At 41.4% G+C, this 27,921-nt stretch overlaps 1 protein-coding gene across 1 annotated transcript in view; it reads left to right on the plus strand.

Annotated features, from left to right (window-relative positions):
- The window catches only part of FAM3C (FAM3 metabolism regulating signaling molecule C), a 39,511-nt gene extending 19,596 nt beyond the window's left edge, over window positions 1-19,915 (plus strand). Inside the window, exons 3-10 of the mRNA XM_090042200.1 lie at window positions 255-359; window positions 2,138-2,167; window positions 3,850-3,973; window positions 8,330-8,388; window positions 12,610-12,660; window positions 13,282-13,366; window positions 16,833-16,959; window positions 18,016-19,915. Of these exons, the coding sequence (XP_089898326.1) occupies window positions 255-359; window positions 2,138-2,167; window positions 3,850-3,973; window positions 8,330-8,388; window positions 12,610-12,660; window positions 13,282-13,366; window positions 16,833-16,959; window positions 18,016-18,105 (671 nt within the window). The 3' untranslated portion in view covers window positions 18,106-19,915. The remainder of the gene's footprint in view (window positions 1-254; window positions 360-2,137; window positions 2,168-3,849; window positions 3,974-8,329; window positions 8,389-12,609; window positions 12,661-13,281; window positions 13,367-16,832; window positions 16,960-18,015) is intronic.
- Window positions 19,916-27,921: the final 8,006 nt, after the last annotated feature.

The following is a 27,921-nucleotide window of genomic DNA, read 5'->3' on the forward strand; positions in this document are numbered from 1 at the left end:
CAGTATGCAGGTAAGAAAGATGCATTGCAGTGATTGAAATTCAGACCTTGAAAGTTCTCCTTTTGATTTTCCTCGTATATCACTTTTTAAAATTTATTCTGCAGTTTAATTGTCATTCTATTTATAGACATACTTTATTTAGCATAAGCCACTGCAGATTTCTCGTGTAACTTTTCATAAATAGAACCTGATTGCTATATATAAAGTTATAAAATATAAGTAGATACTAAGAACATTTTTGTGGTTCTGAATAGGTGCGGCAAAATTGGTGGTAGCTGTAGCAATATTTTTGCTGACATTTTATGTTATAACACAAGTATTTGAAATAAAAATGGATGCAAACTTAGGAAACCTGTTTGGTAAGTAGTTTCTAATTTTTTTTCATAACTCCCAGACTTGGGACATGTTTTCCAATAGCCTGGAATAATAATGCTCCAGAAGAATTGCTACGCTTCTAAGAGTATATTTTTAATGTCTGTATTGATGGACTAAGATTCCACATGCAGAATATTTTAGCTATAATATAGGTTTACTTATTTCTGCATTTAAAAACTGCACCAATTTTATCCATTCAAAGGCTGTGTTCAATCTTACCCAAATGCTCTTATAGACTAACTATAAGTGGATATTGAAGATAAACTACATAACTGCTACACAGACGATTCAGAATTTACTTTTTGTCACTTTGTCCATATAGTGTATATTTTTTGTAGCATACCGCCTCGTGCGCTGTACTCCAACGGCGTGTCCAAACGAGCCTGTGCATGCCTCTTGCTGCGTCTCACTCAAAGCAGTTTGAGATGTAGCAAGAGGCACGTTGGGAACAAAAAAAGTGGATATCCAAGTATCCAAAAAACCCCCCCAGAAAAGTGAGGCAGGGCATGATCCAGGACCATGCTTGGAGGCAACCGGACGCTCGGGTCATCCATAGAGATGCTCTGGTAGCCAGCCAGAATGTCTCTATGCCTGCCCCTTGCCCCTGCCCCCTGCAGAGCCCACATGCCCCCCCAACAAGATCCACAGCTCACTGGCGGCAGCAGCCAGTGGGACACTTGAGGCCTCCTAACACACACTTCCCACGTGGTTCAGGGCAGCACAGCTCGGCCCTGGCTGCCTGGCTACTGGCGCTGCCTGCATCATGTTGCGTGGGCCCTGCCTGGCTCCAGGCTGCTCAGGCTGTCACCCAGGGCCCCATGCTGCTCGCGGGGACTACCTGTCATGCCAGGCCAGGTCTTGCATGCATTTGGGTCTGGCAGGTGTGTAGCCTTGGGGCCACATGCTGTTTCAGGTGGCAGCAGGTCATAGCCAGGCAACCGCTCCCACAGCCAGACTGCTGCAGTGGGTAGCTCAGGGAACTCAGGGCTGCTTCAACAGTCCAGCTGATACAACGGGCTAGTTTCCCCAGGTACCAATTGACCAGGCCCCAGAAGCTCCCGAGAACAAGTAGTCCTGAGTTATTTGCGAGGACAGGTATATACTGCTCAGGTGCTGGCTCCTCCTGGCTGCAGATTTGAGAGGAGCTGGGCAGGGTTATTTTGTCCCAAGTGGCACAACTTGCCTTACACCAAAGTGCATGTCCAGGCATGTGTGCTGAGGCAAAAATCCCAAGCTTAAATTTGTGCCACTCCTATTTGAGCTGGTGCAAGTGCACATGCATGTGTGGATGCGCCCAAATGTGTCAAGTGCATGTACTTTTTCTGAAGTCCATGTAGCCTAAAACCTAACTTTAAAAAATGGCTTCTGAACAGGTGTGCTCAGTTTTTAGACTCTCTCTGTATATTTTTTTCAGATGGCATTAGTAAGAGAAATTCTATGGATCTATAAGTGTTCACCTGTCATCAGCATCTTGGTACCTAAAATTTGGCAAACAAAAACTGATGGGCGAAAAAAAAAGGAGGGAGATAAAAACTGAATTTTAGACTTTTGATACCTTAATCATTCTTCTGCCATAAGTGGTGGTGCTTTATATTTGAATGGGAGGCTTGTAAGCATTGGATGAGGTGTTGTAAACAGCCAGACTTGTATCGATAGTTCTATAAAGGGCTACAGGATAGTCCTTATAGGATAATAAAAATTGTATTTCAGGTGAAATTTTACTCTTGCTAAAACCCATTAAAGACTTTCTTCTGCGTTTTAGCCAGATCAGCGTTGGATATCGCTGCACGTTGTAAGTATTCATAGTCCACAGTTAATATAGTTGGTATTTAGTTCCCATTGCCTGGTGTATGTAGGACTTGTCTGCATATAAGTGCCGAGGCTGCACTGACGCGCTATAATTACAGAATGTCCAAGCAGACTCGGTCAGTTGAGTCTGCCAAAGTATGGTAATTGCCACACTCCAGCAGCCTCCTGTGTATCAGTGTCCCCGTGCTTCAAAATGGCAGGGGCATTTGAACTAATGTGCATTAAATGAGTTTTATTTTAAGTGTCTCTGATGTTTTGAAGCACGGAGAGGCTGATGCAAGAGGCACTGTTGTGTTTTAATTTAGGGCAGCACTGGGAGCTTTGACTCACTCTAACAAGTAGCAGAGCATTTGATTTTTATAGTCACTAAAGCTTTGCTTGTATTTAGACCTCAGCAAGAAGCTGATTTTTTTTTTTTTTTTTTTTTTTTTTTTTCCCCTTATTTCTGTTGATCCTAAGTCTAGTTGGCAGTTGCATAGCTAATTCATTCAGTGTCTGGGGGCTGGAGGGATGGTATGCCAACCACTGGAGATGTAGATAGCTGGGGTAAGTGATGAGGGATGGGGATGTCTTACCTGCCCAGGCTATCTGTACTGTGAAGGCATCTATACTGTTGCCACTGCTGCTTCCCTTCTACCCTACCCCCCAAATATAATAAACTCCCAGGGAGGGGTGAAGGGAGGAGATGCACTGCTAGGTGTGGGGCTGCGCTGCCCAGTTCCTATGGCCAAGCAGTACAGCTCTGACCCTCCCATGGCAGACTCGCGGGGAGGGGGGAATTCTGGCACTCCCTCACAGCCTAGCTCTCTCCCACCCCCTATAGTTATGCTACTGTTGGTGGGTTTGCTTATTTTGTTTTTCCTGCCCTACCCTCGTCTAGTATGGGCTAGGAAGAGGCTACAAGTACTAAGACAAATGCTGGCTAGTTCAATAAATGTGTTACAGGTCCAGCTTATTTAATAGTAATTCTTGCTGCAACATAGAAATTGCCATCAGAGATGATAATTACTGAAAATAGCTTCAGAAGCAGAAGGTTGTTGTTAGTCTAATTAAAGAATTGTCTCAATCAGATCAGACTAGTTAAAATAGATATTTGTTGTCATACTGTCCAGTATTTAAACTATAGTTCTGTTATTTATTTGGTCAGTGTGATCTTTTGGAAAATAAAAGGAAGCATGCAAGTTTACCAGAAGTAATTGTAAGATTCCTTTTATGAAGGATGAGGAAATAATTTATCAGATGAAGAAATAGGTTACTTTTGTGGCCCTACATCTGAAGCTGGTTCTTCCAACAATTACTGGTGTTAGCACTGTTTTTGCTGGTATCTGTCATGCCTTTCAAGTGGTTCAAAGTTTACATAACGAGGAAGGAAAGTTGAGAAATGTTTTTTGAATTGTAGGTTTGGGATCCAAGTTCTTTTCCTTTGTCTGCCAAAGGCAAGCCACTTAGGGCCTGATGCAAAACCTGCTGAAGTCAGCAGAAAGGTTACCACTGATTTCAATGATATTTGCATTAGGTTCTTAATTTTTCTATATTTCAGTTTCACTGTGCCTCATAAGTTGGACCATTTAAGACATGTTTCCACTTTTTCCTTAAAATCTATTTGAAAATTGACTACACCTATTTTCTCTTAACAATGTATCTAAATCTCTTTTCTTTCCAAAGCTACAAAACCTCCAAGATATAAATGTGGGATTTCAAAAGCTTGTCCTGAAAAGCACTTTGCCTTCAAAATGGCAAGTGGAGCAGCCAATGTAGTTGGGCCCAAAATTTGTGTAGAAGATAATATGTAAGTATCTTTTTTTACTGATATCTGTAAGTACCTTTTTAAAAGCTACTTTGGATAATTTCTCACAATCTTTTTATTTTGCTGTAGTGACTAGAACATCTTGTTGTTTATACTTGAAATGTAAATAAATGTCTGTTCTTGTCCAAATCCCTGTTTTCAAGTATTTTTCTAATTGTCATAGGTTAACAGTATTATAAAACTGTTATTTGCAAGGTGTTTTTAAATGTTACTGCCATAGGATCAGTAGCGGATCAAGTATATTTTTAGCCTTTCTTTGAAAGGAGCCCTGCCAAGATGTCACAACGATAAAGAGTCATTATCTTGCATTGCTGATGCTTTATTTTACAAAAGAAAAAGAAAAATCAGATTCAATTGTCTTTATTTACAGTAATTTTTTCTTTTTGTCCTTCAGGCAAAGGTTTTCTTGTGATTACTTTTAGAAAGACTGCCTGAATTGTTAACAACATCCCTTTAATAAGCAAGCTTAAGTGAATTACTTTATCAATATGCTACTTTTTCTCTATACAATCTCATTTTAATTTTACATCGTGATTACCCATGATCTCATCCCACAGAGTATGTGGAACTTCAGGTTGTGACCAACCAGATCAATTTGAAACAGTCACGTGTCAAAGGAATCTTCCCCAACTACTAAGAGCTTTATTTATTCTGGCTACAATTAATCAGCCTTTATCAGAAGTCTGGGATTTAAAATATTAGAGTAGAACTGCAGTTTTCTTCTGCCAAATGGTTTCAGTGTTTTACAGCAGTCTATGTTGATCTGTTAAAAGAGAAACAGCAGCTTTTTCTTGAGTAAAAAGGACAGCATTATAAGAGAACTTCTGATAATTGATTAGCTTTCCATCACTGCATCTTGTAATTAAAGTGACTTTATAAGATTAGCTACAGTCAGTTCCAAAATATAGATTTCGTTTCCAACATCGGGTCCTGCCATAATTACTAACTTGAGTAACACATAGAATCTTGAGCTGGAATATATACCAAGATAACTTGTGGAATGATGATCTTTGAACACTTCATTTGTTGTCAGCAAGGAACACTAGTGTTGTTGTTGCATACCCAGTACTGTATCAGGATGGCTTCAGCAAGTATGACAATGAAAAATTGGTTGGAATTTGCATGTCTGTGCCAAAGTGCATTTTAAATAGACTATCAACCTTGGCTGAAAGCTTGCCTAGCTACTTTTATAGCACCTCAGTTTATCGCTTTTGAATGTAGCACATGTTCTTTTGAAATGACTCAGCTTCATAAACTGAATTATTTCAGAAGAATATGTTTGCTATATTCAGGGGATAGTTTCAGACAATGAAATTAATTGTTTGGTGTAAAATTGATCTTTTGGTAGACACTTTTAAAACTTGGCAATGGCCATAACACTTTGCATCTTTCAAATGAAACACATTGTTCTACTGACCGGAGTAAAAGTGTTAGCCTCAGTCAGATTTAAATTACATTTTTTTTCATTAAATTTCTCTTTAGTTGCAGTTGAGGGAATTTTTCTTTAATCCTCCTTCAATGTAATGTATTTTTAGTGCAGCCAAGTGTAATGCCATGTTCTTCCCCAGTGATAGCTTGATTATGCTGGTGGCCAGTTGATTCCCATGTTATTTATACGACTCCATATGAAATGTAGTTTTTAAAACCTTCAGGATTAAAGGTACTTTTATTTCAAATTAGCACATTGATTCCATTCAAGATAAACTAGCTCTGGTAAGGATTATCATATAACGGACAATAACCAAACTATAGAGAATCATAAATTAGCAGCACAGAGAAATTGGTTCATCAGTTGTAATCTAAAATGTTACTGCATTCCTGCTACTTTACTAGTTCAAGTAACTATGGCACTTGACTTCCAAGTCATACTCACTTGAGGTTAAAGCGCCACTTAACTTGAGTTAACACAATAGAAAGCAAGCCCTTTATCACATCTTACAAAACTTAATGTGAAGTTGTAATGTATGGATAGCTAATGTAGTTCCACAGTTAGCACAGAACTGGGAATCAAGACCCTACTGGATTTTGTTTCCCTTGTCTCTGGCTTATTTTACCTTGGGTATTCCAGCTAACCCCTCTCTCTCATTTTACAAATTCATCAGATAGGTATAATAAAATCTACTTGTTTTTCACAATGTTTGCCTCTGAGGTTTAATATTTACAAGGATTTTTTAAGCTCCACAAATGCATAATACTTAATTTATCGAGTCTTAACTATATGATTAAGGAAGTTTGAGTCTTTTATGGCAGGATTCACGAAACTAATACGCTAGATTCTTCAGAGCAAGTGATTTTAAAAAACCAGGGATTTACTAGTAAGCAATAAATATTTCTACTTGATAACTGCACTTAGCCTAGAAGATCTGTGCTGGGATTGCTTCCTGATTGTATACATTTGGCAAAAAAAAAAAAAAAAAACCCTCTGAGAGCAACTGTCTATTTATGCATACAATTAGAAGTTTACATCTGTACCAACTGTGTGTGTAATGCCTTTAACATATGTTTTAAAAGTCTGTGTTCTGTTGACCATAAGTTTGGATAAGAATTCTACAACCAACAAGTTGCTGCCCTCTTGTGAGACATTTACCATATTACCTTTATACATACTGGTGGCTGCTACTGCCATCTGGAGCCTGTGGAGCAAGAGCTTGCCTCTTTTAAAAGAACCAACTCTAAACAGTACAGCTTTGTAGTAATTGCTTCAGTTTACCTGCTTACACAAGTTTCCTGTTTCAAGATGATTGTTCAGATCTGTTTGTATAGAATGGCACAACAGGTCATTTCTTTTCTAGTGACTGAATTTATCAGGTTCAAAAAGAACTAAACATGTAGAATGGATATTTAATATTATTTGATTCTACTTATTCTAGTTAAAAAAGGGGAAAAGGGCATTTGATGTTTTCTGATCTGGATATTGCAATAAGAGGAAGTGCACTTTTGTGCTTGACTGGAAGTAAGAAGGGCTGTTCATGTTTTCGCAATTGTTGGGTATGCCTTGCAAACAGGTGAGAAAATACTTTTATAGCTCTGTAAGGGTATATACAGTCAGATAAAAATAACATGTATCCAAAGCCTACATTCCAATTCAGTAGGGGATAAATTGTTGCAAAGCACACAGGTTAAAAGTTACACTGATGTCAGTTTCCCATTTAAAAAAAAAAAATCATGCTTCATCTTTCTCTGTCAAATTTCTTGCTCCATCTGTCCTTATACAGTAGACTCCCAAGTTCACGAGTGTTGCATTCTGGGGGAATTTCGCACAAGTCAAATTTGCGTAAGTTGGGACGGCTTTCACCATAGGAAATAATAGAATAGTGAGGGGTTGCATACCCCAGACATACCTTGAGTCATAGCTTTTTTTCCCCTTTTTCAGCACAGAATTGCCTTTAGGAGGAGTGTCGAGCATCTCACCCATGCATCTTGAGATGTTGCTACAATGGTGGCACAGCTCCGCTTGCTTCTGCCTGCAAATCTTGTGAGGCATTTGCGTATATAGGTGAATCTTACGAGTGTTTGTGTATATACGCGAATGACGCGCATCTCAAGGGGCATTGTCCAGTCTGGACTCTAATATAAAAATCACATAAACATGAGACATGCTTAAGTTGGAATTGTGTAAACGGGGGTCTGCTGTACTAAGGAACTTTATTTCATTACATTTAAATAATTCATAATATATCTCTTTTCTCTTCTGATGTGACACCAGGAACTAGAAGAAGCTTTTAGACTCAGCATTTTGGCGTTCTTTCCAAACGCAGATGTATTTTCTTCCATTTATGTTACCAAAATGTATGAAAAGTAAAAGAATATAGACTTTATTGTTGATCAAAATTATTTTTAAAACTTGCATCTTTCAATAGGTTCTTGCTTTAGTGAGTAGTACCTGTCCTTTACTTCAAAGCTATTCAGTCGAGTTAACATTTCTATCTTCAGAAATAATTATTTTTACTTCTTAAAACAAAAAAGGTTTTTTTGGAAGGGAGTGTACTTTTTAAAAAAACAAGAAAGAAAATGAAGTGTCCAGGCATATAAATATGGGGCTATTAAAAGCAGCTATGTTAAGAAAAGGCAACAGATATTTAAATGTTTAAATTAAACAGGGATGACTTAACCTCTTTTTTTTGTCAATTTGGAGTTCCATCCAGTCATTTTAATCCTAATATTCCCTTTCCTCAGATACCTGTTTATATAACTAAGCCTTTTCTGTGGTTATTTTTGTAGATTATGCAACTGTATAGAATGGACCTGTTCATTTTATGTCTTGCCTTTTTTAAAAATATGAAATGATTTGGATATGAAGCTTGTCATAATTCAATTCCACATTTCTTTTTGTTTCAGTTTAATGAGCGGTGTTAAGAACAATGTTGGCAGAGGAATAAATATAGCATTAGTAAATGGTAAGTGCTTTTGTTTTAAATGTGCTAAGTGCTTTAATTCTAAGAATATTTCTCAAATGGTTTCTAAGGTATTTAGAAGAGGAAGGAGAAAAGAAACCAGAATAGTAAGGGAGAAAAACAGGAGGAGGCAGCCTTCTGATTTATGTTAAAAGAAACATTGTCTCTTTTTCATTGTAATTACTTTCTGCAAGTGTAGAAATTAAATTTGGTTCAGTTATCTGTGAAAAATTATGGTAATATGGTACTTGCGTATGGCCTACAGTTACTTTATCTTTGTTACCATGTAAAATGAAAAACTGCCAGACTTCTAAACTTAGTCTGGGCTTAAAATGTTCAGCTTTTTTTTTTTTTTTAATGCATGTTATGCAAGTAATGAACACTCAAAAGACCAAAGCTTTTGTTACTTGTAGTTAATGGAAACAATATTTCATTAATAATGCCAGGTAAGAATCCAGTGGATTTTTCTACAGTTGAGAATGAATCTCCTATGATTCTGCAGTCACAGGATTATAGGATTGTGTTCCAGTATCTAAGTTTTTTGGGAGGTTTTTTTTTTTTTTTTTTTTTAATTCTCTTCATGGTTATAAAGGCAGTAAACGTGAAACATTCTTTCATCTCTTTACACTGCTAGATTTGTCTTTCTGCTTATGTAAGAAGCACTTGCTTTGAAAGTTTCATAATATCTGTTCATATATGTATATTAATTTTGTTAATAATACCAAGATAGAGAAATACTGACACTTAAAACATTTCAGTAATTGTTTTGAGGAGAAACACCCAGCTAATATGCTTTCACTCCCCTCTTAAATTGCCCTGAGCTGCTCAGAGCCTAAGCTCTTCAGCTGACTCCTGCCTGCCAGACCTTTCTCATCTCTGCCAATTTCAACAATGCAATTAAAACACACAAATCTACATCTAACAAAAAACAATTTTGAAAACAGCATAAAGTTCTGAGTAGCAAGTAAAGACTCAGTGCCGGTACTATTTGTATCGTTAACATTCACGTCAAATTCATTCAAATCCTCAGTGTCTTAATTTAATTGGCCATGGAATTTTTCAGGCAGCAGCATTAAGGTATCACTCGTCATGTAGCATACATAGTTTTAGCCATAGTAATATGGACCTTTCATCACTAACACAGACCGTAGTAGTAAAAGCTTATTGTAGTTTTAAGTAAGCAAATACAAGGATGAGGCTTCTCAAAGCAACTGTAGTTCAGGGTTTTCTTTCTTAACATTTCACCATAAAAATTTAAATATCCATATTTATTCTGCTACTACTGCTATGGTAGCTTAGTCACTAAAATGACAATGCCCCTGTGCAGCTGTTTTGTCTGTTTGATGCATTTTAATATAGTAGCCGTGGGCACATCCACACATGCAAGCATGTGTGCTTGCAGCAGCTCAAATAGAAACGGTAGAAATTTAAGCTGGGTCTTTTTGCCTCAGCACACATGCCTGGACGTGCACTTTACTGTGGTGCGAGTTGTGCCACTTGGGGCAAAATAACCCTGCCTGGCTCCTTCTAGATATTCAGCCAGGGAGAGCTAGAGCCTGAGGCAAGCACCTATGCTGGCTCCAGTAATGTACAAAGCTGCCCTGTCCTGGTCCAATCAATACAAAAAGCTGCCCTGGCAAAGGTGCTCTTGGGAGCTTCTGGGGCCTGGCCAGTTGGTACATGGGGACACTACCCGTTGTGCCAGCTGGACTGCTGAAGCAGCCCTGAGAGTTCCCTGTACCCACTGCAGGGGTCTAACAGTGGGGGTTGCTGCCTAGCTATGACCTCCTGCCAGCTCTGACAGCATGTGGTCCCAAGGCTGCACACCTGCCAGACCTGGATGGGGACTGCACAGCCAGTAGAGGTATCTGCTCCTCTGGGCCAGCTGCCAGCGGGCTGTGGCTGCAGAGTTGGCCTTTGTGTGGCACTACTGCTGTGTGCCCCTGCCTGCTTTCAACTGGAAGATGTTCTCACTGTGGTGGCCTGCTTTGAACTACCCTCCATCCCTCACTTGCATGGCCCATATACCCCACCCCCACTGCTCTCCCAGCACTCTGATTTGCTGCCCCACCCAGCCCCATCCCCTGCTGGTTCCTGCAGCCCCCCCCCCCCCATGGCTGCCCCACATGGCCCTACCCCCTGCTTGCACCCCCAGGACCCCTGATGGCTGCCCTACCTAGCCCCAGCTCCCAGCACCCAAAAAACAAAACAAAAAGCCACACACTCACCGGCAGTTGTAGCAACTGTCAGAGTCACCTTGCTGACCCAAGCTACACCTATGCAATGAGGCAGTGGCAGTGCAGGTGCCAGGCAGCCAGGGTGGTCCCCGCTGCCCCCCGCTCTGTGGGGACTTTGCCAGGAGGCTCTAGTGACCCCAATGGCTGCTGCTACTGCTGGTGAATGTGGAACTTCCTTTTTATTTATTTTTTTTAATTGCTGAGATGCTGGGGCCAGGTGGGGCAGCAGTGGGGGTGCTGCAGGAGCCTGCAGGCAACGGGGCCAGGTGAGGCAGTGATTGGGGGGGGGGGGGCGTTGGAGGGCAGACGGGGGATGGGGCCAGGCAAGGCAGTGATCTGGGTGGCTAGGGGAGTGGGTGGGAACTGGGGCACAGGTAGTCAACATGCTTCAGCAATGGGGCGAGGGCCAGCCATAAAGATGCTCTGGCTAGCTACCAGAGCGTCTCTGTGGAGGACCCAAGCCTCTGGTTGCATCAGGGCACGGTCCTGGATCATGTCCTGCCAGGCATTTTTTGACCCCTTGGTCCAAGGGTCTAATTTTGCCCCTGTACTGCAGATTTGCAGCTCAGGGAATTTTTTTTTTTTTTTGTTCCCGCATGTGCCTCTTGCAGTATCTCAAAGGGCTTTGTGACTCTGCAAGAGGAATGTGCGCACGTGTCTGGATGTGACTCATAAGAGAGAAACAGTCTTTGTGCAAGAAAACATAACAGTTGATAGTCTTTTGCAGCGCTTCTTGAGACTGTCCAAACTCTTAACGTCATCTACTATGTTAAGTATATTGTTTATGAAAAGAACTTTGATATAAAGTTTGGGATAATTTGTCAGTATGGTCTTATTTGTGAGTCCATTGAATCTTTGCCAGAGTCCTGTTGATTTGAATACAAAACACTTTGGCTAATTCGTCATTTACCAAAGCATAGTCATTTCCATATATACACAAATACTAAATCACAGTGGAATATGCTCCTTAATTTAAAATGTGCTAGGGAGGACACCTTTGAACCAGCTGATGCTCATAAAGCATTGGAAGGTCTTCAGGGTTATTTTGCTCATCCACGTATAAATGATCAACCAGCCCATTTTATAGATTTTTCTTTTATTTTGATGATGAGTATATATAAAAGTGAAAAGCAAAAACCTTTGACTGATCATTTTACTGCATAAAAGTGATGGTATTCTATCTAGCAACCAGTCCCGATTTTTGTCATAAGAAATTCAACACTAAACTTACATGTTTCTCATATGGTACACACATTTGACACTTGAAATTCTTATAATGACTTTTCCATAATTATTAATATCAAAAGATCATTCTTTATTGTGTCTTGATGTGGCATGCAAAATTTGACTTGCAAAGATGAAAATAATTGTACTGATAGTAGTCATTACCAATCTCCTTGGAGGGATGAATTAAGTAGATTTTACTATATCTTAACTTTAAGGGCCAGATTCTATTCCATGTATTAGGTTTGAAAGTGGACTTAAGGGCATGTCTACACATTCATTAATGTGGTTTTACTAGTGTACATTAAATAAAGTACTTCTGTTGTGAGGTACTAGAAAAAAGTACATTAGCCTATTTTAATGTGCCTTAGTGAAAATGCACTTTTTGCTTTAATGTACATTTAAAATAAACTGTTGTGCATTAAAGTGCATGTGTAGATGCGCCCTAAGTGTGTAAATGCAAGTTTGTTCCATCCTGCTTGGGTCTTCACAACTGTTAATAAAAAATGGGCGGGTCCCCTTCCCCCCCCCCCGGCTGTTTATTTTTTTATGATTCACTCTGAAGGATGAAATTGGTGGTCTGTTGCAAAAACAGATGCATACATGGATTTTCAGGGAATCAAGCAAGGGGGAAATAGCACTGCATTTATGCTCCTAAATTAACCTGGATGCCTAATAAGTGAAATAGAATCTGGCCTTAAGTTTAATTGTATCCAAATGTATGTATATCCAAACGTGTTTTTTTGGGGGGGGTTTTTCCTAGGAAAAACAGGAGAAGCATTGAACACCAAATATTTTGACATGTGGGGAGGAGGTAAGTGTCATGAAGTATTTCCTATGGAGAAACAACTTGTATGGCAAAAATAGCCTCTGATTTCTTGTCTAAATAGACCATCAGTCTGTCAGTTCATATATACCATCATAATCATGAGGAGAGGACAGTTGAAAGGAAACACAAAAATCTTTTGTTATCTACATACAATGAATACAAAAGCATTTGCTCTCCTGACCAACTATCGTACTCAGTATGCTCTAACAGTAAGCTCTACAAATCTACCTGTGCCAAAATGAGTATGCTGGTAAGAATTAAACTTATTTTCTAAATTATTAACATGGTTCTTGTATTACATAATTTTGGCTTATTTTCCTCTTTTGTTCATTTGGCACTGAGATTGCTTTCTCAACCTGAGCAACAGCATCTTTACCCTTTAGAATTTAAATTGAAAGTCGGTCATTATATCATTAGAATAAATAGATGAACCTGCAGCTATACAATTAAAGAGTAGTCAGTCAACTTAGTCACCCCTTTTTTTTTTCTACTTAATTTGTTAATATTCTTATGAAGAATACTTCAAATTTAGTTACCATTGTGGATTTCTTAATAAGGTATAGTTACGTATTATAAAGTAATTTTGTGTATTCTGTTTCTCTTCAGATGTGGCACCATTTATTGAATTCCTGAAGTCCATTCAGGATGGAACTATAGTATTAATGGGAACCTATGATGATGGTGCAACCAAGTATGTATGAGCCAAATGTACATACAGTATATTTTTAAATACTGTATGTACAACCCCTCCTTTCTCTCCCCCCTGCATTCTTCATAAAACCCATTTGTAGAAATGTTCTGTTTCCAGGTAAATGGCACTGAAGCTATCCTTTTTTTATGAGAGTGTTTCATCATATGATGATCTTGGATGTCAGTCATACTCCATACGGTTACAAGTTGTGCAGGAAAAATAAATCAGATTTATGTATCTGCATATACATGTATTTGCATATGGAAATACTATGATGCATATATTTTTGTGACCACTCAGGTATAAAGGAATGATAAATTAGGTAACAAAGGGTTTTATTCCCCGGTCAATATGTTCTATACGTTACTCTAGCATTGAAACGACTAAATATTTCATCTGGTCATCTTCTGTAATTGTAGCAATAGATCATACTTTTTTTTATTTTCCTGGTACAGAAACTGCTCCCATGAAATCAAAGTGGTGAGGTCTGTTGTCTATTCGTTTGTTGAATGTGTAGGTTTACATACATGAAAAAAATGAATCTTGGGTCTCAACTTTCTGAAAATTGGGTTTTAAATCAATGCAGGAAAAGAATTCTAGAGAGAAGATGACCATCATGCCTTAGTTGATTCCCTTTCTCACAAATATTATACTTTGTTCCTGTACATGAATGAGATGGTAGCACTTGCAGTATTTCAGTAAGGTACAATAGAGTATGTTTAGTATGCCATGCAAACAAGGAGATGATGTCAGACAAGTTGCCAAAACACTAGAAGTTTCACCAACAGCCAGCTTTAATGCATACTATTCCTTATTGCTGTTAGGGTATAGTGTATCTATTGTTTTAGTATTTAAAACTAAATACACCTCCTCTCTGGCTCTATAAATCCTGTATTTGGCCACATTCATCATTTATAGGGGTGTGCAAAATGGACTGTATTCAATTCAGATTCGACATGAATTGGGGACCGTGATTCAATTTGTTGATTTGGATCACTGTCCCAATTTGATTCGGCCAAATCTGAATCTGAAGATTTGAGGCTGATTTAGGAAATCAATGATTTGGCCGTAGACACAGTTTAAATGGGTTTTTTCCTACATACCTCAAGGTACCAGGTGCAGCTTGTGAACGCTGCTTTGCTGGGGTGGATGAAATGTCCCACCGGAGCGTGGGGGGCTCCCCCGCAAGCTTGGCAGCGGACTCGGAACTGAAATAGAAGTATTTCCTATCCACTTCCAGGTCTGCTGCTGAGCATGTGGGGGACCCCCCTGTGCCCTCCCAGCTCAGTATACCAGTATTTCAGATGAGGTCTCACTAGTGCCTTGAACAATACATTCCTCTCTCTACTGGAAATACCTCACCTGATGCGATTAAAGGAGTAGTATTTTGCCCTTTTCACTGCTGCCATAATGGTGGTTCATAGTCATTTTGTGATAGACTTAGGTGAACTAATTTTTCTCCTCCTATTTAGGCCAACCAAGGAGAACAATTTTCCAACAATTTAATTGGTCTAATAAAAGATATCACATTTACCCAAAGAACCTTGTCTGCCTATGTCCTTAGGCCAAGATGGCTACAACCAACATCCCCAAATATTGTGTGGCTCTTGCAAGGATCTCACAGCATCCCAAAATGCCTCAGAACCCTGGTTGACAAGCACTGGTCTAGAAAAATGGAGGTTGAGAGGAGATATGATTGCTCACTTTGAGAGTAGACTAGCGGGAGGCATAACATCTATTTAAGCTATTTAATTTTTTTTGCCAGCATTGGCACAAAACAATTGTGTATGAATGAGCTAGGAATTAGGAGAAGGTCTCTAATCGGGGTAGTGAGGTTCTTCCAGGAGGCATCCTCAACATCTAAACTAGTTATTAACATGAAACTTGACTACAGTAGAGAGAGGAATGACAAGTTTGCCTGGTATAGTAGGAGTCATGGTGCCCAGAAGATCTGTTCCAGCGCTGTTCTTGAAGGAAGGAAGAAATAAGTGAAAAGGCTATGAGCAGCTTTTCCCTATAGTTAGAAGTATACTTAATCATTTCTAACATTTTTCCTTAACTTTTTTTAAAGTTCTCCTGACCCATCCTTCTTCTCTCTCCAGACCCCACTAGTTATTTCTTCAGTTGCATATTATAGCACAAAAGCCACTTGCAGTGGTGAAGCCCACACATGTAATACTGGACAATTTCCACATTAGTTTGTGGAAGTACAAGTGTACAGGTGACTTCATTTTCTGATTGCTGTTCCTAGGAGAAAAGTGGCTTTTCCCACACTTCTACCGTTAAGTCTCCCCACCCCACCTTTCATTGGCCTATTACCTGCTTTCTTTGCTCTTATTACATCCATTCGTGATATTTAACAGAATATATGCAACAATTTCTTTTGTTTCAGCAATTGTATCCCAACAGTGTATTCTCAAGTGCTGATGCATAGGTGCGAGACCAGCATAAAAATGCAGCAGGCCATCAGAAATATGGATCAGTCTCTGTCAACAGCCTTGTTCTAATGCTAGTTTTAGGAATGTGATTAACAAACTTTCTTTGCACTACATCTTGGTAGTCAAAACTGGCTCATCTTGTCAGTAAAGCAGTGTTGGTAGGATGCAGCCACCTAAACGTTCTATGCAGTCTTGGACCAATAGTCCACAAAATATCAATACTTGTGTTTATGGTCTAGGTTATTATGTACTTTCTAGAGTTCATACCATCTGATTGTACTACATACTCTTAGTTTATAACAGCCAAAAGCTTTGTAAAGTGCCTGGAAACTAAAATTGGGCTAAGGACTTTTACTGATCAAAACTTGCAAGAGGAAATACAGAAGACTTGCTTCATAAGTTATAGAAGAAAGCTTGTCTCTTATGCCATTTGTCTATTTTAATTAGCCTATCCAGAGTTATAATCGCAACAAGGGATAGTATCATTAATGATGCTGTGTGTTGTCTTTTATTTAAGATCAAACTAAATGGTCAGAGACCCCTCGCATATAATTGCTTATACCATTAAAAATGTAATAAATATAAAACTTGCAGAAATACATAACACTTTACCTGTTTTTCTTATAATTTGTATTTCACCAGATGCATCTTAGAGTGATGGGTACTCTTCCAAAAATCTTTTTATATAGATAGATACAGGCTGAGCCGAGTGCTCAGATCTTGATATAGTTGTCCCCAAATCCTACAAAATGTTGTGTATGCTTACTTCAGAGCACAGAAATCGTTCTTTTGAACTTGGGTAACTGCTGACAGGATAAGGTTTTTGGATTTTGATAGTATATTTTGTACATTTGTACTCTACATAATTGCATTCAATAAGTGAGAGAGACATACTCAATTCTAATTTTAGAACTCACCCAAATACCACCTAATTGAAAACTGTATTTGACTGAAATAAAAACTAATTAGTGAATTGATTAATAAAGTAAATATTTGCATATTTAACACAGTTTTATGTTTTGTTCAAGACTTAATGAAGAGGCACGGAAACTTATCGCTGAATTGGGAAGCACGTCCATTAACAACCTTGGTTTTAGAGACAACTGGGTCTTTTGTGGTGGAAAAGGAATTAAGACTAAAAGTCCATTTGAACAGGTTTGTTGCTAACAACTTTTCAGAGTTTAGTAAGTCATTTTACACTAGCAAGGGATTAGTCTACTTAGAAATACCACTTACTGGTTCATGTTTTGAACATACTGTAGTGTATTATTTTACTTTATTAATTAGCATGTAAAGTTTCATAAAGTATTTGACTTGTTTCCTCCTTTTAAATATACAAAAGTCTGCTTCAGTATGCACTTAAGAAAAAATTATATGGAGTTCTATACTTAAATGGATGAATTAAGGACAGAGAGAAACTTATAACTGCATCATTTTGAAGGGGGTGGAAAATACTACCACTCAGGACCATACAAAAGCCAATTTGGTGTAGTTGTTTCATTTGCCCCCTCCATTCCTCTACTAAGTGACACAAAACTGCTGCTTAGTTGACTGCTTTTCATTTAGGAGTAATTGCCCTGATTTAACTTTAACTTTCATGGACAAAACTGTCAAACTGGACTCAGATGAACTGAAGAAATTCTACCTCCTTTCCATCTGCTTTTAGTACAGTTGTTTCGTCTGCCTGTGCCTTTAAAACTCTAATGCGGCTTGGCTTTTCTCTTTATAAAAGCATAGTGTGTTAAACCAAAATTCGTGTGCCTGAAGTTCATGGTTTAAATAAGTAATCTAATATACCAAAGTGTTAAGCACAAAATGTTTCTATTTGTGTTCCTAAATTGATAGTGTCCAGTTGTACTTTAAATTTACTGTTGTTGCCTTATATTCTAACATGGTGGTTTTAGTACTGTTTTTTAATTAGTGCTCATGATAAACCTGAGATTTTTATATAGAGGAGTACAAGTGAACTCTTTATTTTATAGGCAAAAATAAACCTGAAATCATTCTGCCACCCCTGGTGATTCACAGAGATAGTTGTATTTGATACCACGTATGAAAGAAAAAAAACATTGTGCTGATTTCGTTTTTTTCCTGAATCCTCAAGTTTCAAGTTGGAAATCACCTACTATTTGTTTCTTTACAATAGCTTTTAAGTAAAAGGAGCAGGACAAATGATTTTTATCTTAACAATAGGTTCTTTTCTATTTGTAGCATATAAAGAACAACAAGGACACAAACAAATATGAAGGTTGGCCAGAAGTTGTTGAGATGGAAGGCTGCATCCCTCAAAAGCAAGACTAAAACAAAAAGATATAAAAGAGACATTGTGGAAGAAAATGCACTTTCTGTTATTCTTAGGGAGAGGGATCTGAAGGAGAATACTGTGTAATGTAAATATTTTTAAAGCATGCATCCATCTTATGAGTGTGCGCATGAGCATTGACATTTTGAATATCGGGATTATTTATTGCTGACAGAGAGAAGTCTTTTTGTAAATAAATCCAGAATAAATAAGATAGTGAATAGTTTCTAAACAGTTTTTCAAGAGCACAGCATTTAATTTGCCGATAGTAAATAAGAACTTTTAGATCTACTGGCTAAGCAGTTGAGTATTCCCAGTAATAAACAGATTGGAAAGGATGCTGTACTGTCCTCTAACAGTGTAAATGTTGCCTGTGAGTTACACAACCTTTGTGAAAAATGTAGATTTTAGTGTGAAGTTAATAAAGAGCTTTAATTTTTTATCCTCTGCCTTTTTGATGGCAGTATCGCTTTCTTTTAAAGATAAATTTGGTTACTTTAGTACGATGTGCTCTAGAATTTTGTTTTCTGACTTCCCAGCCCAAATCTTATAATCAGCAAGAGCAAAATACTTGATATCAAAATGTACATCAGCTGTGAGAAGCACAATTAAGTTCTTTTTATTATGAAAAAGCAAAAGTAAATATATAAATGCTTGTACATGGTATTTAAAAACCGCTTGGAAGGATTCATGTTTAACAAGGAAGTAGTGTTTACTGTGTAGAAGCTACTTGGCTTGATAATGTCTTGGCACTGTTAAGCGACTCAGTACTAGGACTAAATTGTTCAGTTTTTATTACGACTTTTTGTACCTGCTGCCTGACTATCAATTCTACCAAGAGCTACTCAGCAATACTAATTAGAAAAATGATAGAACTGCATCATGAAATGCCTTCCTGTTTAAGTTCCAATAGGAAGTAAATTTCCCAGTGCATAATGCATGTTAGATAGTAGGCTGGCACCTGATGAGAATTAAGTAATATATTCAGTTTTGCATAGTTTCACTATGTGTACTACTTCTAATGTGAACTGAAACAATCACTGGTTAGAATGGGATGCTGCAAAATGCATCACATTTTAAGATATTCATCTAATGGTACTCAATATAGACTAATAATGCTTTCTTCAACCCCTTTAAAAAACTGGACCAAGTCAAAGTGGCCTTATTCCCTAGCTCATAGTAGAATAAACAACATCAAACATTTTCATAGAAAGTCATTTTTTTTTTTTAAATTGCTTTTGGTTTTTAGTTAGCAAGCTTTGAATGTTTTCTGAAAATGAAGTGAGCACAGGGAAACTGACAATGCAGGTGATCACTGTGTAAAGACTAACAATTTTGTGTAATCTCTGGAATTTGTTGCAAACACAATTCTGATAGAACTGTTCAATCCCTTTAATACCATGAGAGAGAGAGATTTACAGGAACTGCAAATGAATCGAAACAAATACTGCTCAAATGCTATATAATCAGCAACTTCTAAGACAAACCTAAAACTATGCGCACTAAAAACTTACAGCAATATTGGGAATGAGTACTTTATTATATAGCTCAAAATAAATATCAACCTCTAATACAGGAACGAGGACAACTGGAATTTGAGTTGTTTTGTATGCCTAATTACCCTATTATGCATTTTTTTTCTCACACATTCAATGTAGAACAGCAATAAATGCACCTTATACAGTTGAACCATTCATTTGTAAAACATCATGCAGATTTTTTGTTCTTATTTAGGAGAAATTGCATCACATGTCAATATCATGTATATTTTTTCATCAAATAAAGTGAAAATCCCCTCTGTTCTATAAACTGGAAGCTAACTTTTTATTTCACATTGTAAGGTTATCTAAGGAAAGTAACTGTATAGACAACAGAATTTCCAGGAAATAAGATTTCTGTATTGTCAGTATTCCACGATTCATTATATTAATCTTTAAGATTAATGTTTGGAACAATATAGAAGATACATGGTACTTGAGATGGGACATAAAAATAATTCCTTAAGTCTTCATTATTAGTCTTCCTAATCTGTTGTCTTAAATAGCATATGTTTTGATCTCTGAATTTGTTTAGTCACTCACTAAATATGGCAGGCATTTTATTTTCAGAATTATTCTAAAATATTAAATACTTAGCATTGCTATCCCCTTGTTAAATTAATCAGTCTGATCACAGTTATTTTTTTTTTTGTGAAGACTGAGGCTAAGGAGGCAATAGATTACTTTAACATTCTGTATCATCTATTATTTGCTTTCTGCCTCTGTTAAGCAATGGTTGTATACTTTGTTTTTCTTTTACTTTTAACTTATAGAGTCTTTACTTTAGACTTTTACATCCCTTGGTATTTCTACCTCATTTTACATTCTCTAGCCTTTCCGATTTTATCCCAACATGCTTGTACTGCTTCTTTATATTCATCCTTGGTCATATTCTTATTTAGACTTTTTGGACGAAGCATTTTTTATTATTTTATTTTTTTCCTTAATGACCTAATGCTTCAGCCAAAATGGACTCTTGCTGTTGTTTCATATCTTCTCTACATCAGAATAACTTGTCATTGTGCCTTTTTAATACATTTTCTTTCTACTGCTGTCTATTGTCTTCCTTTATCCACTTATGGTCTTCCCAACCAGTTCTCTGCCTTTTGGTCACAATACTATGCAGCAGTTCCTAAGCAAAATGGAAAGGGACTTCAGGGAGTGGAACACCATCTTCTTCCTCCCACAATGCCTCTGGCCCCAGGTGGCTTTCTTTATCCTGGATGTCTCTTCATGCAATCTATGGATCAATTCTTTGGCTTCTGGCATATGTTAAAATAGTGGTGCAATGGGCATGGCAGGACACATGTTTGAAAGAGGACAAAAACGTCTTCTGAACCAAATTGCACTACTGCAGACCTGCCCCAAGCCCTATCCCATAGATCGGGCAGGGAGAAGTTCTCTCCTGGATCAACGACTGCCCCAGCCTAATCTTGGAGATAAGGCTGGGGATAGCCCTGGGACCTGGGGCAGTCAAGTGTCAGTGTTGCTTGTTGGCATTGGCCCCAAACAGCATCAGTTCCCATTTCCCTGGGGCCAGGGCACATAATCAAGTGATTTTTCAGCACCAGACCCAGAACAGAGCCCCAAGACTATTGGAGACGTAGAGCAGAATTGGGCCAGGGCTTACAAACAGCTAAGTGTCAGCCCTGGTCCTGGACAGTCCTGCATCCAGTCCAGTTCAAGGGTTTCCCCTGCTGTGGACTTCAAACCTCAGGGTTGCTGGGCATGGAGGATCAGAAGCTCCCCCATGGGGCTGCCTCATGCAGGGTTTTAAACTCCTGTACAAGATTGTCAGTACCTCAGCCTGGCAACCTGGGCCTACCCAGTGCTGGTTTCAACAATAAGCTCATTGTTGGGCATTTGCTTCATCAGCTCTGGTGTGTGAACATGCCACATGTTAATTTAAGACCCATACAAGTCAGCCATAAGGTGCCATAAAATATGTGGAACATTTTTAATTTGGGTGCTCATATACCCCCTTGCTATTGACAATGTATTTAGCATTGCATAATTGTAATATGCATCAGGGGCTTGTGTTCCAGGATGCTTTGCAACCGAGCCATTTCCTTCTGCAGCTCAGAAGAAGCTAATTTCTTTATGTATATCTTTTATAAGTATAAACAATAAAAATGTCTCCATTTTTCTGAACAGGGACCGGGACATCTGCCCCCCCAACACTGGGATTCTGGACAGACTCAGGGTAGGCACAGCCAGGCCTAAGGTCAGAGAGGACTGAGGGAACTTCTGGTGGGGCTGGACATGTTCAAATGATTTCCACCCCATGGTGCTGAGGGAATTGGCAGAGGTAATTGCAGGACCCCTGGCACAGCTTTACAAGCACTTGTGCTGCTCTGGTCAGGTGCCAGAGGACTGGAAAAGGGCCAGTGTGGTCCCCATTTTCAAAAAGGGGAGGAAGGAGGACCCAGGAAACTATAGGCCTGGTAGTCTGACCTTGGTCCTGGGGAAGCTCTTTTGAGAGAATTATCCAAGTGCACAGCTGCAAGGGACCAGCAGGAGAGATTATGCTTGGCGGCAGCTAACAGGGGTTCATTAGAGACAGGTCCTATCAAATCAACCTGGTTGCATTCTACGACCAGGTCACAAAATCCTTGGACACTGGTGTTGCGGTGGATGCAGTCTTTCTAGACTTTAGGAAGGCCTTTGACACTGTGTCTCACCCCATTCTCATTAAAAAATTAGGTGACTGCCCTTGATGCCCACACAGTCAGATGGGTTGCAAATTGGCTGGGAGGCCACACCCAGACAGTGGTGGTAGATGGGTCATTTTTGAGCTGGAGTGGGCAGTGGGGTATCCTAGGGCTTGGTCTTTGGGCCCGCAGTGTTTAACATCATCAGCAACTTGGACAAGGGGGTGAAAAGCACCTTGTTCAAATTTGTAGATTACACTAAGATGTGGGGAGAGGTGGGCAGGCTAGAAGGGAGGGACAGGCTACAACTAGATTGGACAGATTACAGGGGTGGGCAGATGAGAATAGGATGGGATTCAATACTGACAAGTGCAAGGTGATGCACCTGGGGAGGAAGAATCATCAGCATACCTACAGGCTGGGGAACTCCCTTCTCATCAGCATAGAGGCAGAAAAGGATCTTGGAGTCACTATTGATTCCAAGATGAACATGGTCTGCCAATGTAAGGATGTGGTCAGTAAGGCTAACTGCACCTTGTCATGCATCCACAGATGCATCATGAGCAGGTCCAAGGAGGTGATCCTTCCCCTCTATGCAGCATTAGTCAGGCCGCGGTTGGAGTACTGCGTCCAGTTCTGGGTAGCGCACTTCAGGAAGGATGTGGACAGCATTAAGAGGGTCCAAAGGAGGGCCACTCACATGGTTGGGGCAGTAAGGCAGGCCCTATGAGGAGAGGCTACAGGGACCTGAACCTGTTCAGCCTCCACAAGAGAAGGCTGAGAAGTAACCTGGTGGTCATCTATAAACTTACCAGGTGGAACCAGTGGGGAATGGGAGAGTCCCTATTCCCCCCGAGCACTACCAGGAGCAACTAGGAATAACAGCACAAGTTGAATGAGAGTAGGTTCAGGTTAGACATCAGGAGGCGCTAATTCACTGTCAAGGCGGCTAGGATCTGGAAGCAACTTCCAAGGGAAGTGGTGCTCGCGCTTACCCTGGGGGTCTTCAAAATGAGGCTAGACATTCACCTAGCCAGGGTTACTTGACCCCAGTACTTTTTCCTGCCATGGCAGGGGATTGGACTTGATGATCTGCTCAGGTCCCTTCTGACCCTACCAACTATGAAACAAACCTACTTTTAAGCAGCTTTGAAGGGAAGGGGGAAGCTACTGCTCAGAAGTGTGGATGGGCTGTTACACGTCGTTACAGTTGCAGGTTTCTGTAGTGATGCAAATGAGCTGAAGGTAGCAGGGTTAAATTTAACAGATTTCATAGACATTAGGGCTGGAAGGGACCTCATAACATCAAGGGCAAGAAGTCAGCTAGGATCAAAGGATCCCAGCAAGATAAACATCCAAATGTTTCTTAAAAGTGTCCAGGGTAGGTGCTTGCACTGCCTCTGGGGAGAGTCTGTTTCAGGCCCTGGGGCTCAGACAGTAAAGATTTTCCTTATGTCCAGCCTAAAATGTCTTGCAGAAGTTTGTGACTGCTAGACCTTGTCATCCCTTGCGTGCTCTAGTGAACAGGGATTTCCCCAAATCCTGATGCACACCCCTTATGTGCTTTTAAGCTAGCAATAAGTCGCACCTGAACCTGCACTTCTCCAGACTGAAGAGTGCCATGGCTTGTAGCCTCTCTTCATAAGGCCTATTCTCTTGCCCTCTGATCATATACATGGCTCTCCTCTGGACTCTTTCAAGCTTCTCTGTGTACTTTCTAAACTGTGAAGCCCAGAACTGGATGCAGTATTCCAACTGCAGCCTCACCAAGGCTGAGTACAGCGGGAGGATGACATTCTGGGTCTTGCTTGAGATGCATCGGTAGGTGCAAGCCAGAATTTTATTCACTTTATAAGCTGCAGTATCGCACTGGTGGCTCATGGTCCTCTTGTAGTCAATCATGACCCCCAAGTCTCTTTTGGTTGTGGTGCTAGTGAATGTAGCATTGCCAAGCCTATAAGTGTGATTGCCCTGAGGTGGAGCACCTTGCATTTCTCCAAATTGAATACAATCAGGTTTTCATCCACCCACCTGTTCAACATCTTCATTAACGATGTGGATATTGGAGTCAGGAGTGGATTGGCCAAGTTGGCCGATGACACCAAACTTTGGGGCAAAGCATCCACGCCAGAAGATAGGCGGGTGATCCAGGCGGACCTGGACAAGCTCAGCAAATGGGCAGATGAGAACCTCATGGTGTTTAACACCGATAAATGCAAGGTTCTCCACCTTGGGAGGAAAAACCTGCAGCACCCTTATAGGCGCGGCAGTGCTACGTTGGTTAGCACTACAGAAGAAAGAGACTTGGGGGTCATCATTGACCATAAGATGAACATGAGCCTGCAATGCGATGCTGCGGCTAGTAAAGCGACCAAAATGCTGGCATGCATCCATAGATGCTTCTCGAGCAAATCCCGGGACGTCATTCTCCCCTTGCACTCGGCCTTGGTGAGGCCGCAGCTGGAGTACTGCGTCCAGTTTTGGGCTCCACAATTCAAAAAGGATGTGGAGAAGCTTGAGAGAGTCCAGAGGAGAGCCACGCGCATGATCAGAGGTCAGGAAAACAGATCTTACGATGACAGGCTGAGAGCCATGGGACTCTTTAGCCTGGAAAAGCGCAGGCTCAGGGGTGATCTGATGGCCACCTATAAGTTTATCAGGGGTGACCACCAGGATCTGGGGGAACGTCTGTTCACCAGAGCGCCCCAAGGGATGACGAGGTCGAACGGTCACAAACTCCTGCAAGACCGTTTCAGGCTGGACATAAGGAAGAATTTCTTTACTGTCCAAGCCCCCAAGGTCTGGAACAGTCTGCCAGCGGAGGTGGTTCAAGCACCTACATTGAACACCTTCAAGAGTAAATTGGATGCTTATCTTGCTGGGATCCTATGACTCCAGCTGACTTCCTGCCCTTTGGGCAGGGGGCTGGACTCGATGATCTCCCGAGGTCCCTTCCAGCCCTAATGTCTATGAAATCTATGAAACCTTGCAAGCCTATCGAGGTCGGCCTGGATCACCACCAGTCTATCCTCAAGTGTGGACACTCGTCACCAAAGTTAGCCAATCTGCTTCTGACACCAGTGTCCAGATCGTTTATGAAGACATTAAAGAGTTCAGGTCCAAGAGCAGAGCCTCAGGGGACACCGCTACTCAATGAGTTCCATTTTGATTTGGTTCCGTCAACTGCCACTCTCTGGATCTGACCTTGGAGCCAGTTCCCCAACCATCAGACTGTGGAGTAGTCGAGGCCACAGTTGCCCAATTTTTTCCAAAAGGACATCATGGGACACTAGGTCAAAGACTTTTTAAAAGTCCAAATATATGATATCAACCCTCTTCCCTTTTGTCCAGATGATACATCTGGTCATAGAAGGAAATGAGATTAATCAGGCAAGACCTACCCGCAACAAACCCATGCTGGCTATCCCTGTTTGGACCCAGCTCTGGAGCGAGACACAGGCAGAAGCCCATGCACCTCCGTGAGTCCCAGGACCCCAGTGGATACCTGATGACCACCAGCATAGTTGGGAGATCAGCAGGGCCCACGGTGGGAGGGAGCTGGCACAGCTGTGGGGCAGCTAAAAGATGTCAAGGAGGGTCACACCCCCCCCTGCAGTTCCTCCTTGGCCCAGCCTCCCAGGGAGCCATGCAACCGGTGCCGCCTGTCATGTGAGCCAGGGGAAGGGGGGGCACTCACCTGTCCCTACCTCCCACCCAGCCCCCCGAAAGTGGTGCGGCACTGGCGGACCCTACCACGATTTAAAAGGACCCACCAATGGCAGAAGCTGCATTTTGGACCTACGTCTGGAGTGAGATGCATAGGTGGAAGCCTGTTGCCACCCCTGTGAGCCCCAGGACTCCCAAGACCCCAGCGGACCCCCAGCAAGCCCCAGCATAGCTAGCAGGTAAGCCGGGTCCATGGTGGGAGGGAGCTAGCATAGATGCGGGGCAGCTGAAAGGAGCTGAGAAGGGTCATGCACCACCCCCCCGCCTGGCTCCTACTTTGTCCAGCCCCTCAGGGAGCCACACAACCAGACCCTCACGACTAGAACACGCAAACAGGCGCACTCTTGGCCCAGCATGCAAGTTAACATGGGCGTTCATGCAGGAGGACAGGCAGGAGGGGCACAAGGTCCTAGGCAGTAGGGCTGTAGGAAATTTCAGAGCAGTTTCATTTTGGAGGTGTTTTGGGCCATCTTGGTGCCAGAAACACTGAATCCAAATTGAAATGGAAGGCTCAGAAGCATCTCCGAAATGAAACGGGGCATCTGAAATGTTTCAGAAAATTTCAGAGTTTTGGAGCTAGGCTTGCAGAGAAACAGTTGTATGTTGCTGCCCTGCTGCATGACTCTGCTCTGAAGGGAGCAGAGATCCATGCTGGGAGTCTACTCACCAGGGCTTCAGGGCATGGCCAGCAGTGGCAAGGAGACCCCAGTGCAGATCTCTGCTCCCTGCAGAGCCAGGCTGTGCTAGTCCCTGCTGCGTGACCTGGCTCTGCAGGGAGCAGAGATCTGGGTCTGCGTGGGGTGGGGAGGAGACCCTGGCATGGATCTCTGCTCCCTGCAGAGCCAGGTCATGTGGCAGGGACCGGCACTGCCCTGTCACGAGACCTGGCTCTGCAGGGAGCAGAGATCTACGCCAGAACCTCCTCACCGCCTGCCCACCCCGTGCAGCCCCATGTCTCCAGGGTAGCACGGGATGGGCAGCGGTGGCAAGGAAACCCCCAGCACAGATCTCTGCTCCCCGTAGAGCCAAGTTGCATGGCAGGAACCAGCAGGCTTGCTCACCGCTCTGTGCCACTTCCCTGCTCCACAACCTGGTGTGACAGGGATCAGAGATCCACGCAGGGGTCTCCTCGCCTGCACGGAGGCCAGTGGCATTTCCCCTCCCCTGGACAAGCCACCCATGGCTGTGTGCCGCTCCCCACTGGGGCCTTGCAGACCCCGGCCCCAAGCCCTGCTTGGTGGGGTAGGGCTGTGCGAAGCTTTCCTTGCAGCCCATTCAAAACAGAAATGGGGGAGATGTGGCCAAAACAAAACAGGTTAGTGATCCAAAATGAATCACTGTCCTCCAAAATGGCTGAATCTGAAACCAAATTGAAATAGCCATTTTGCATCGCCCTACTAGGCATCAAGCCTCAAGGGAATGGTTGGTACAGTAGTAGCCAAACTACTATTTGTGCAATAGTGGGTGGGACACATCACACCCTGAAGTTCCCTCCCGCGGCTGGATCCTCTGGTACTTCTGAGGTTTCCACCCAGATGGAACCAATAGTTCTCCATTCAGATGGAGCCCCTGGCTTTTGGTTGTGGGGGCTGCCTGGCATGACTCAAGGCACATGGGATCAGGAGCACTGCAAACTCCCCTTGCGAGATTTGCTCCGTATTGGAGTCTCTGGAATGCCAGATAGTGAAGCTCCAGACCATGGTGCAGAGGTAGAGATTGACTCCTACTACCAGGCTCTTCACCCCAGGAAAGAAGAAGGAAGACCTAGATCACCTGCCAGGACAAGGGAGGCCAAAAGGCACTCCCATATTGTCCAGTCAGGGGTTTTGACAAAGGTTATCTCCAGCCCCAAGGCTCACCGCACCAGGGTCACCACCCCCCTGCATCTCTGCAATAGGTA

This window comes from Crocodylus siamensis, chromosome 4 (genome assembly GCF_052110815.1).
Source record: "Crocodylus siamensis isolate JL-2025a chromosome 4, ASM5211081v1, whole genome shotgun sequence".
Taxonomy (NCBI): domain Eukaryota; kingdom Metazoa; phylum Chordata; order Crocodylia; family Crocodylidae; genus Crocodylus; species Crocodylus siamensis.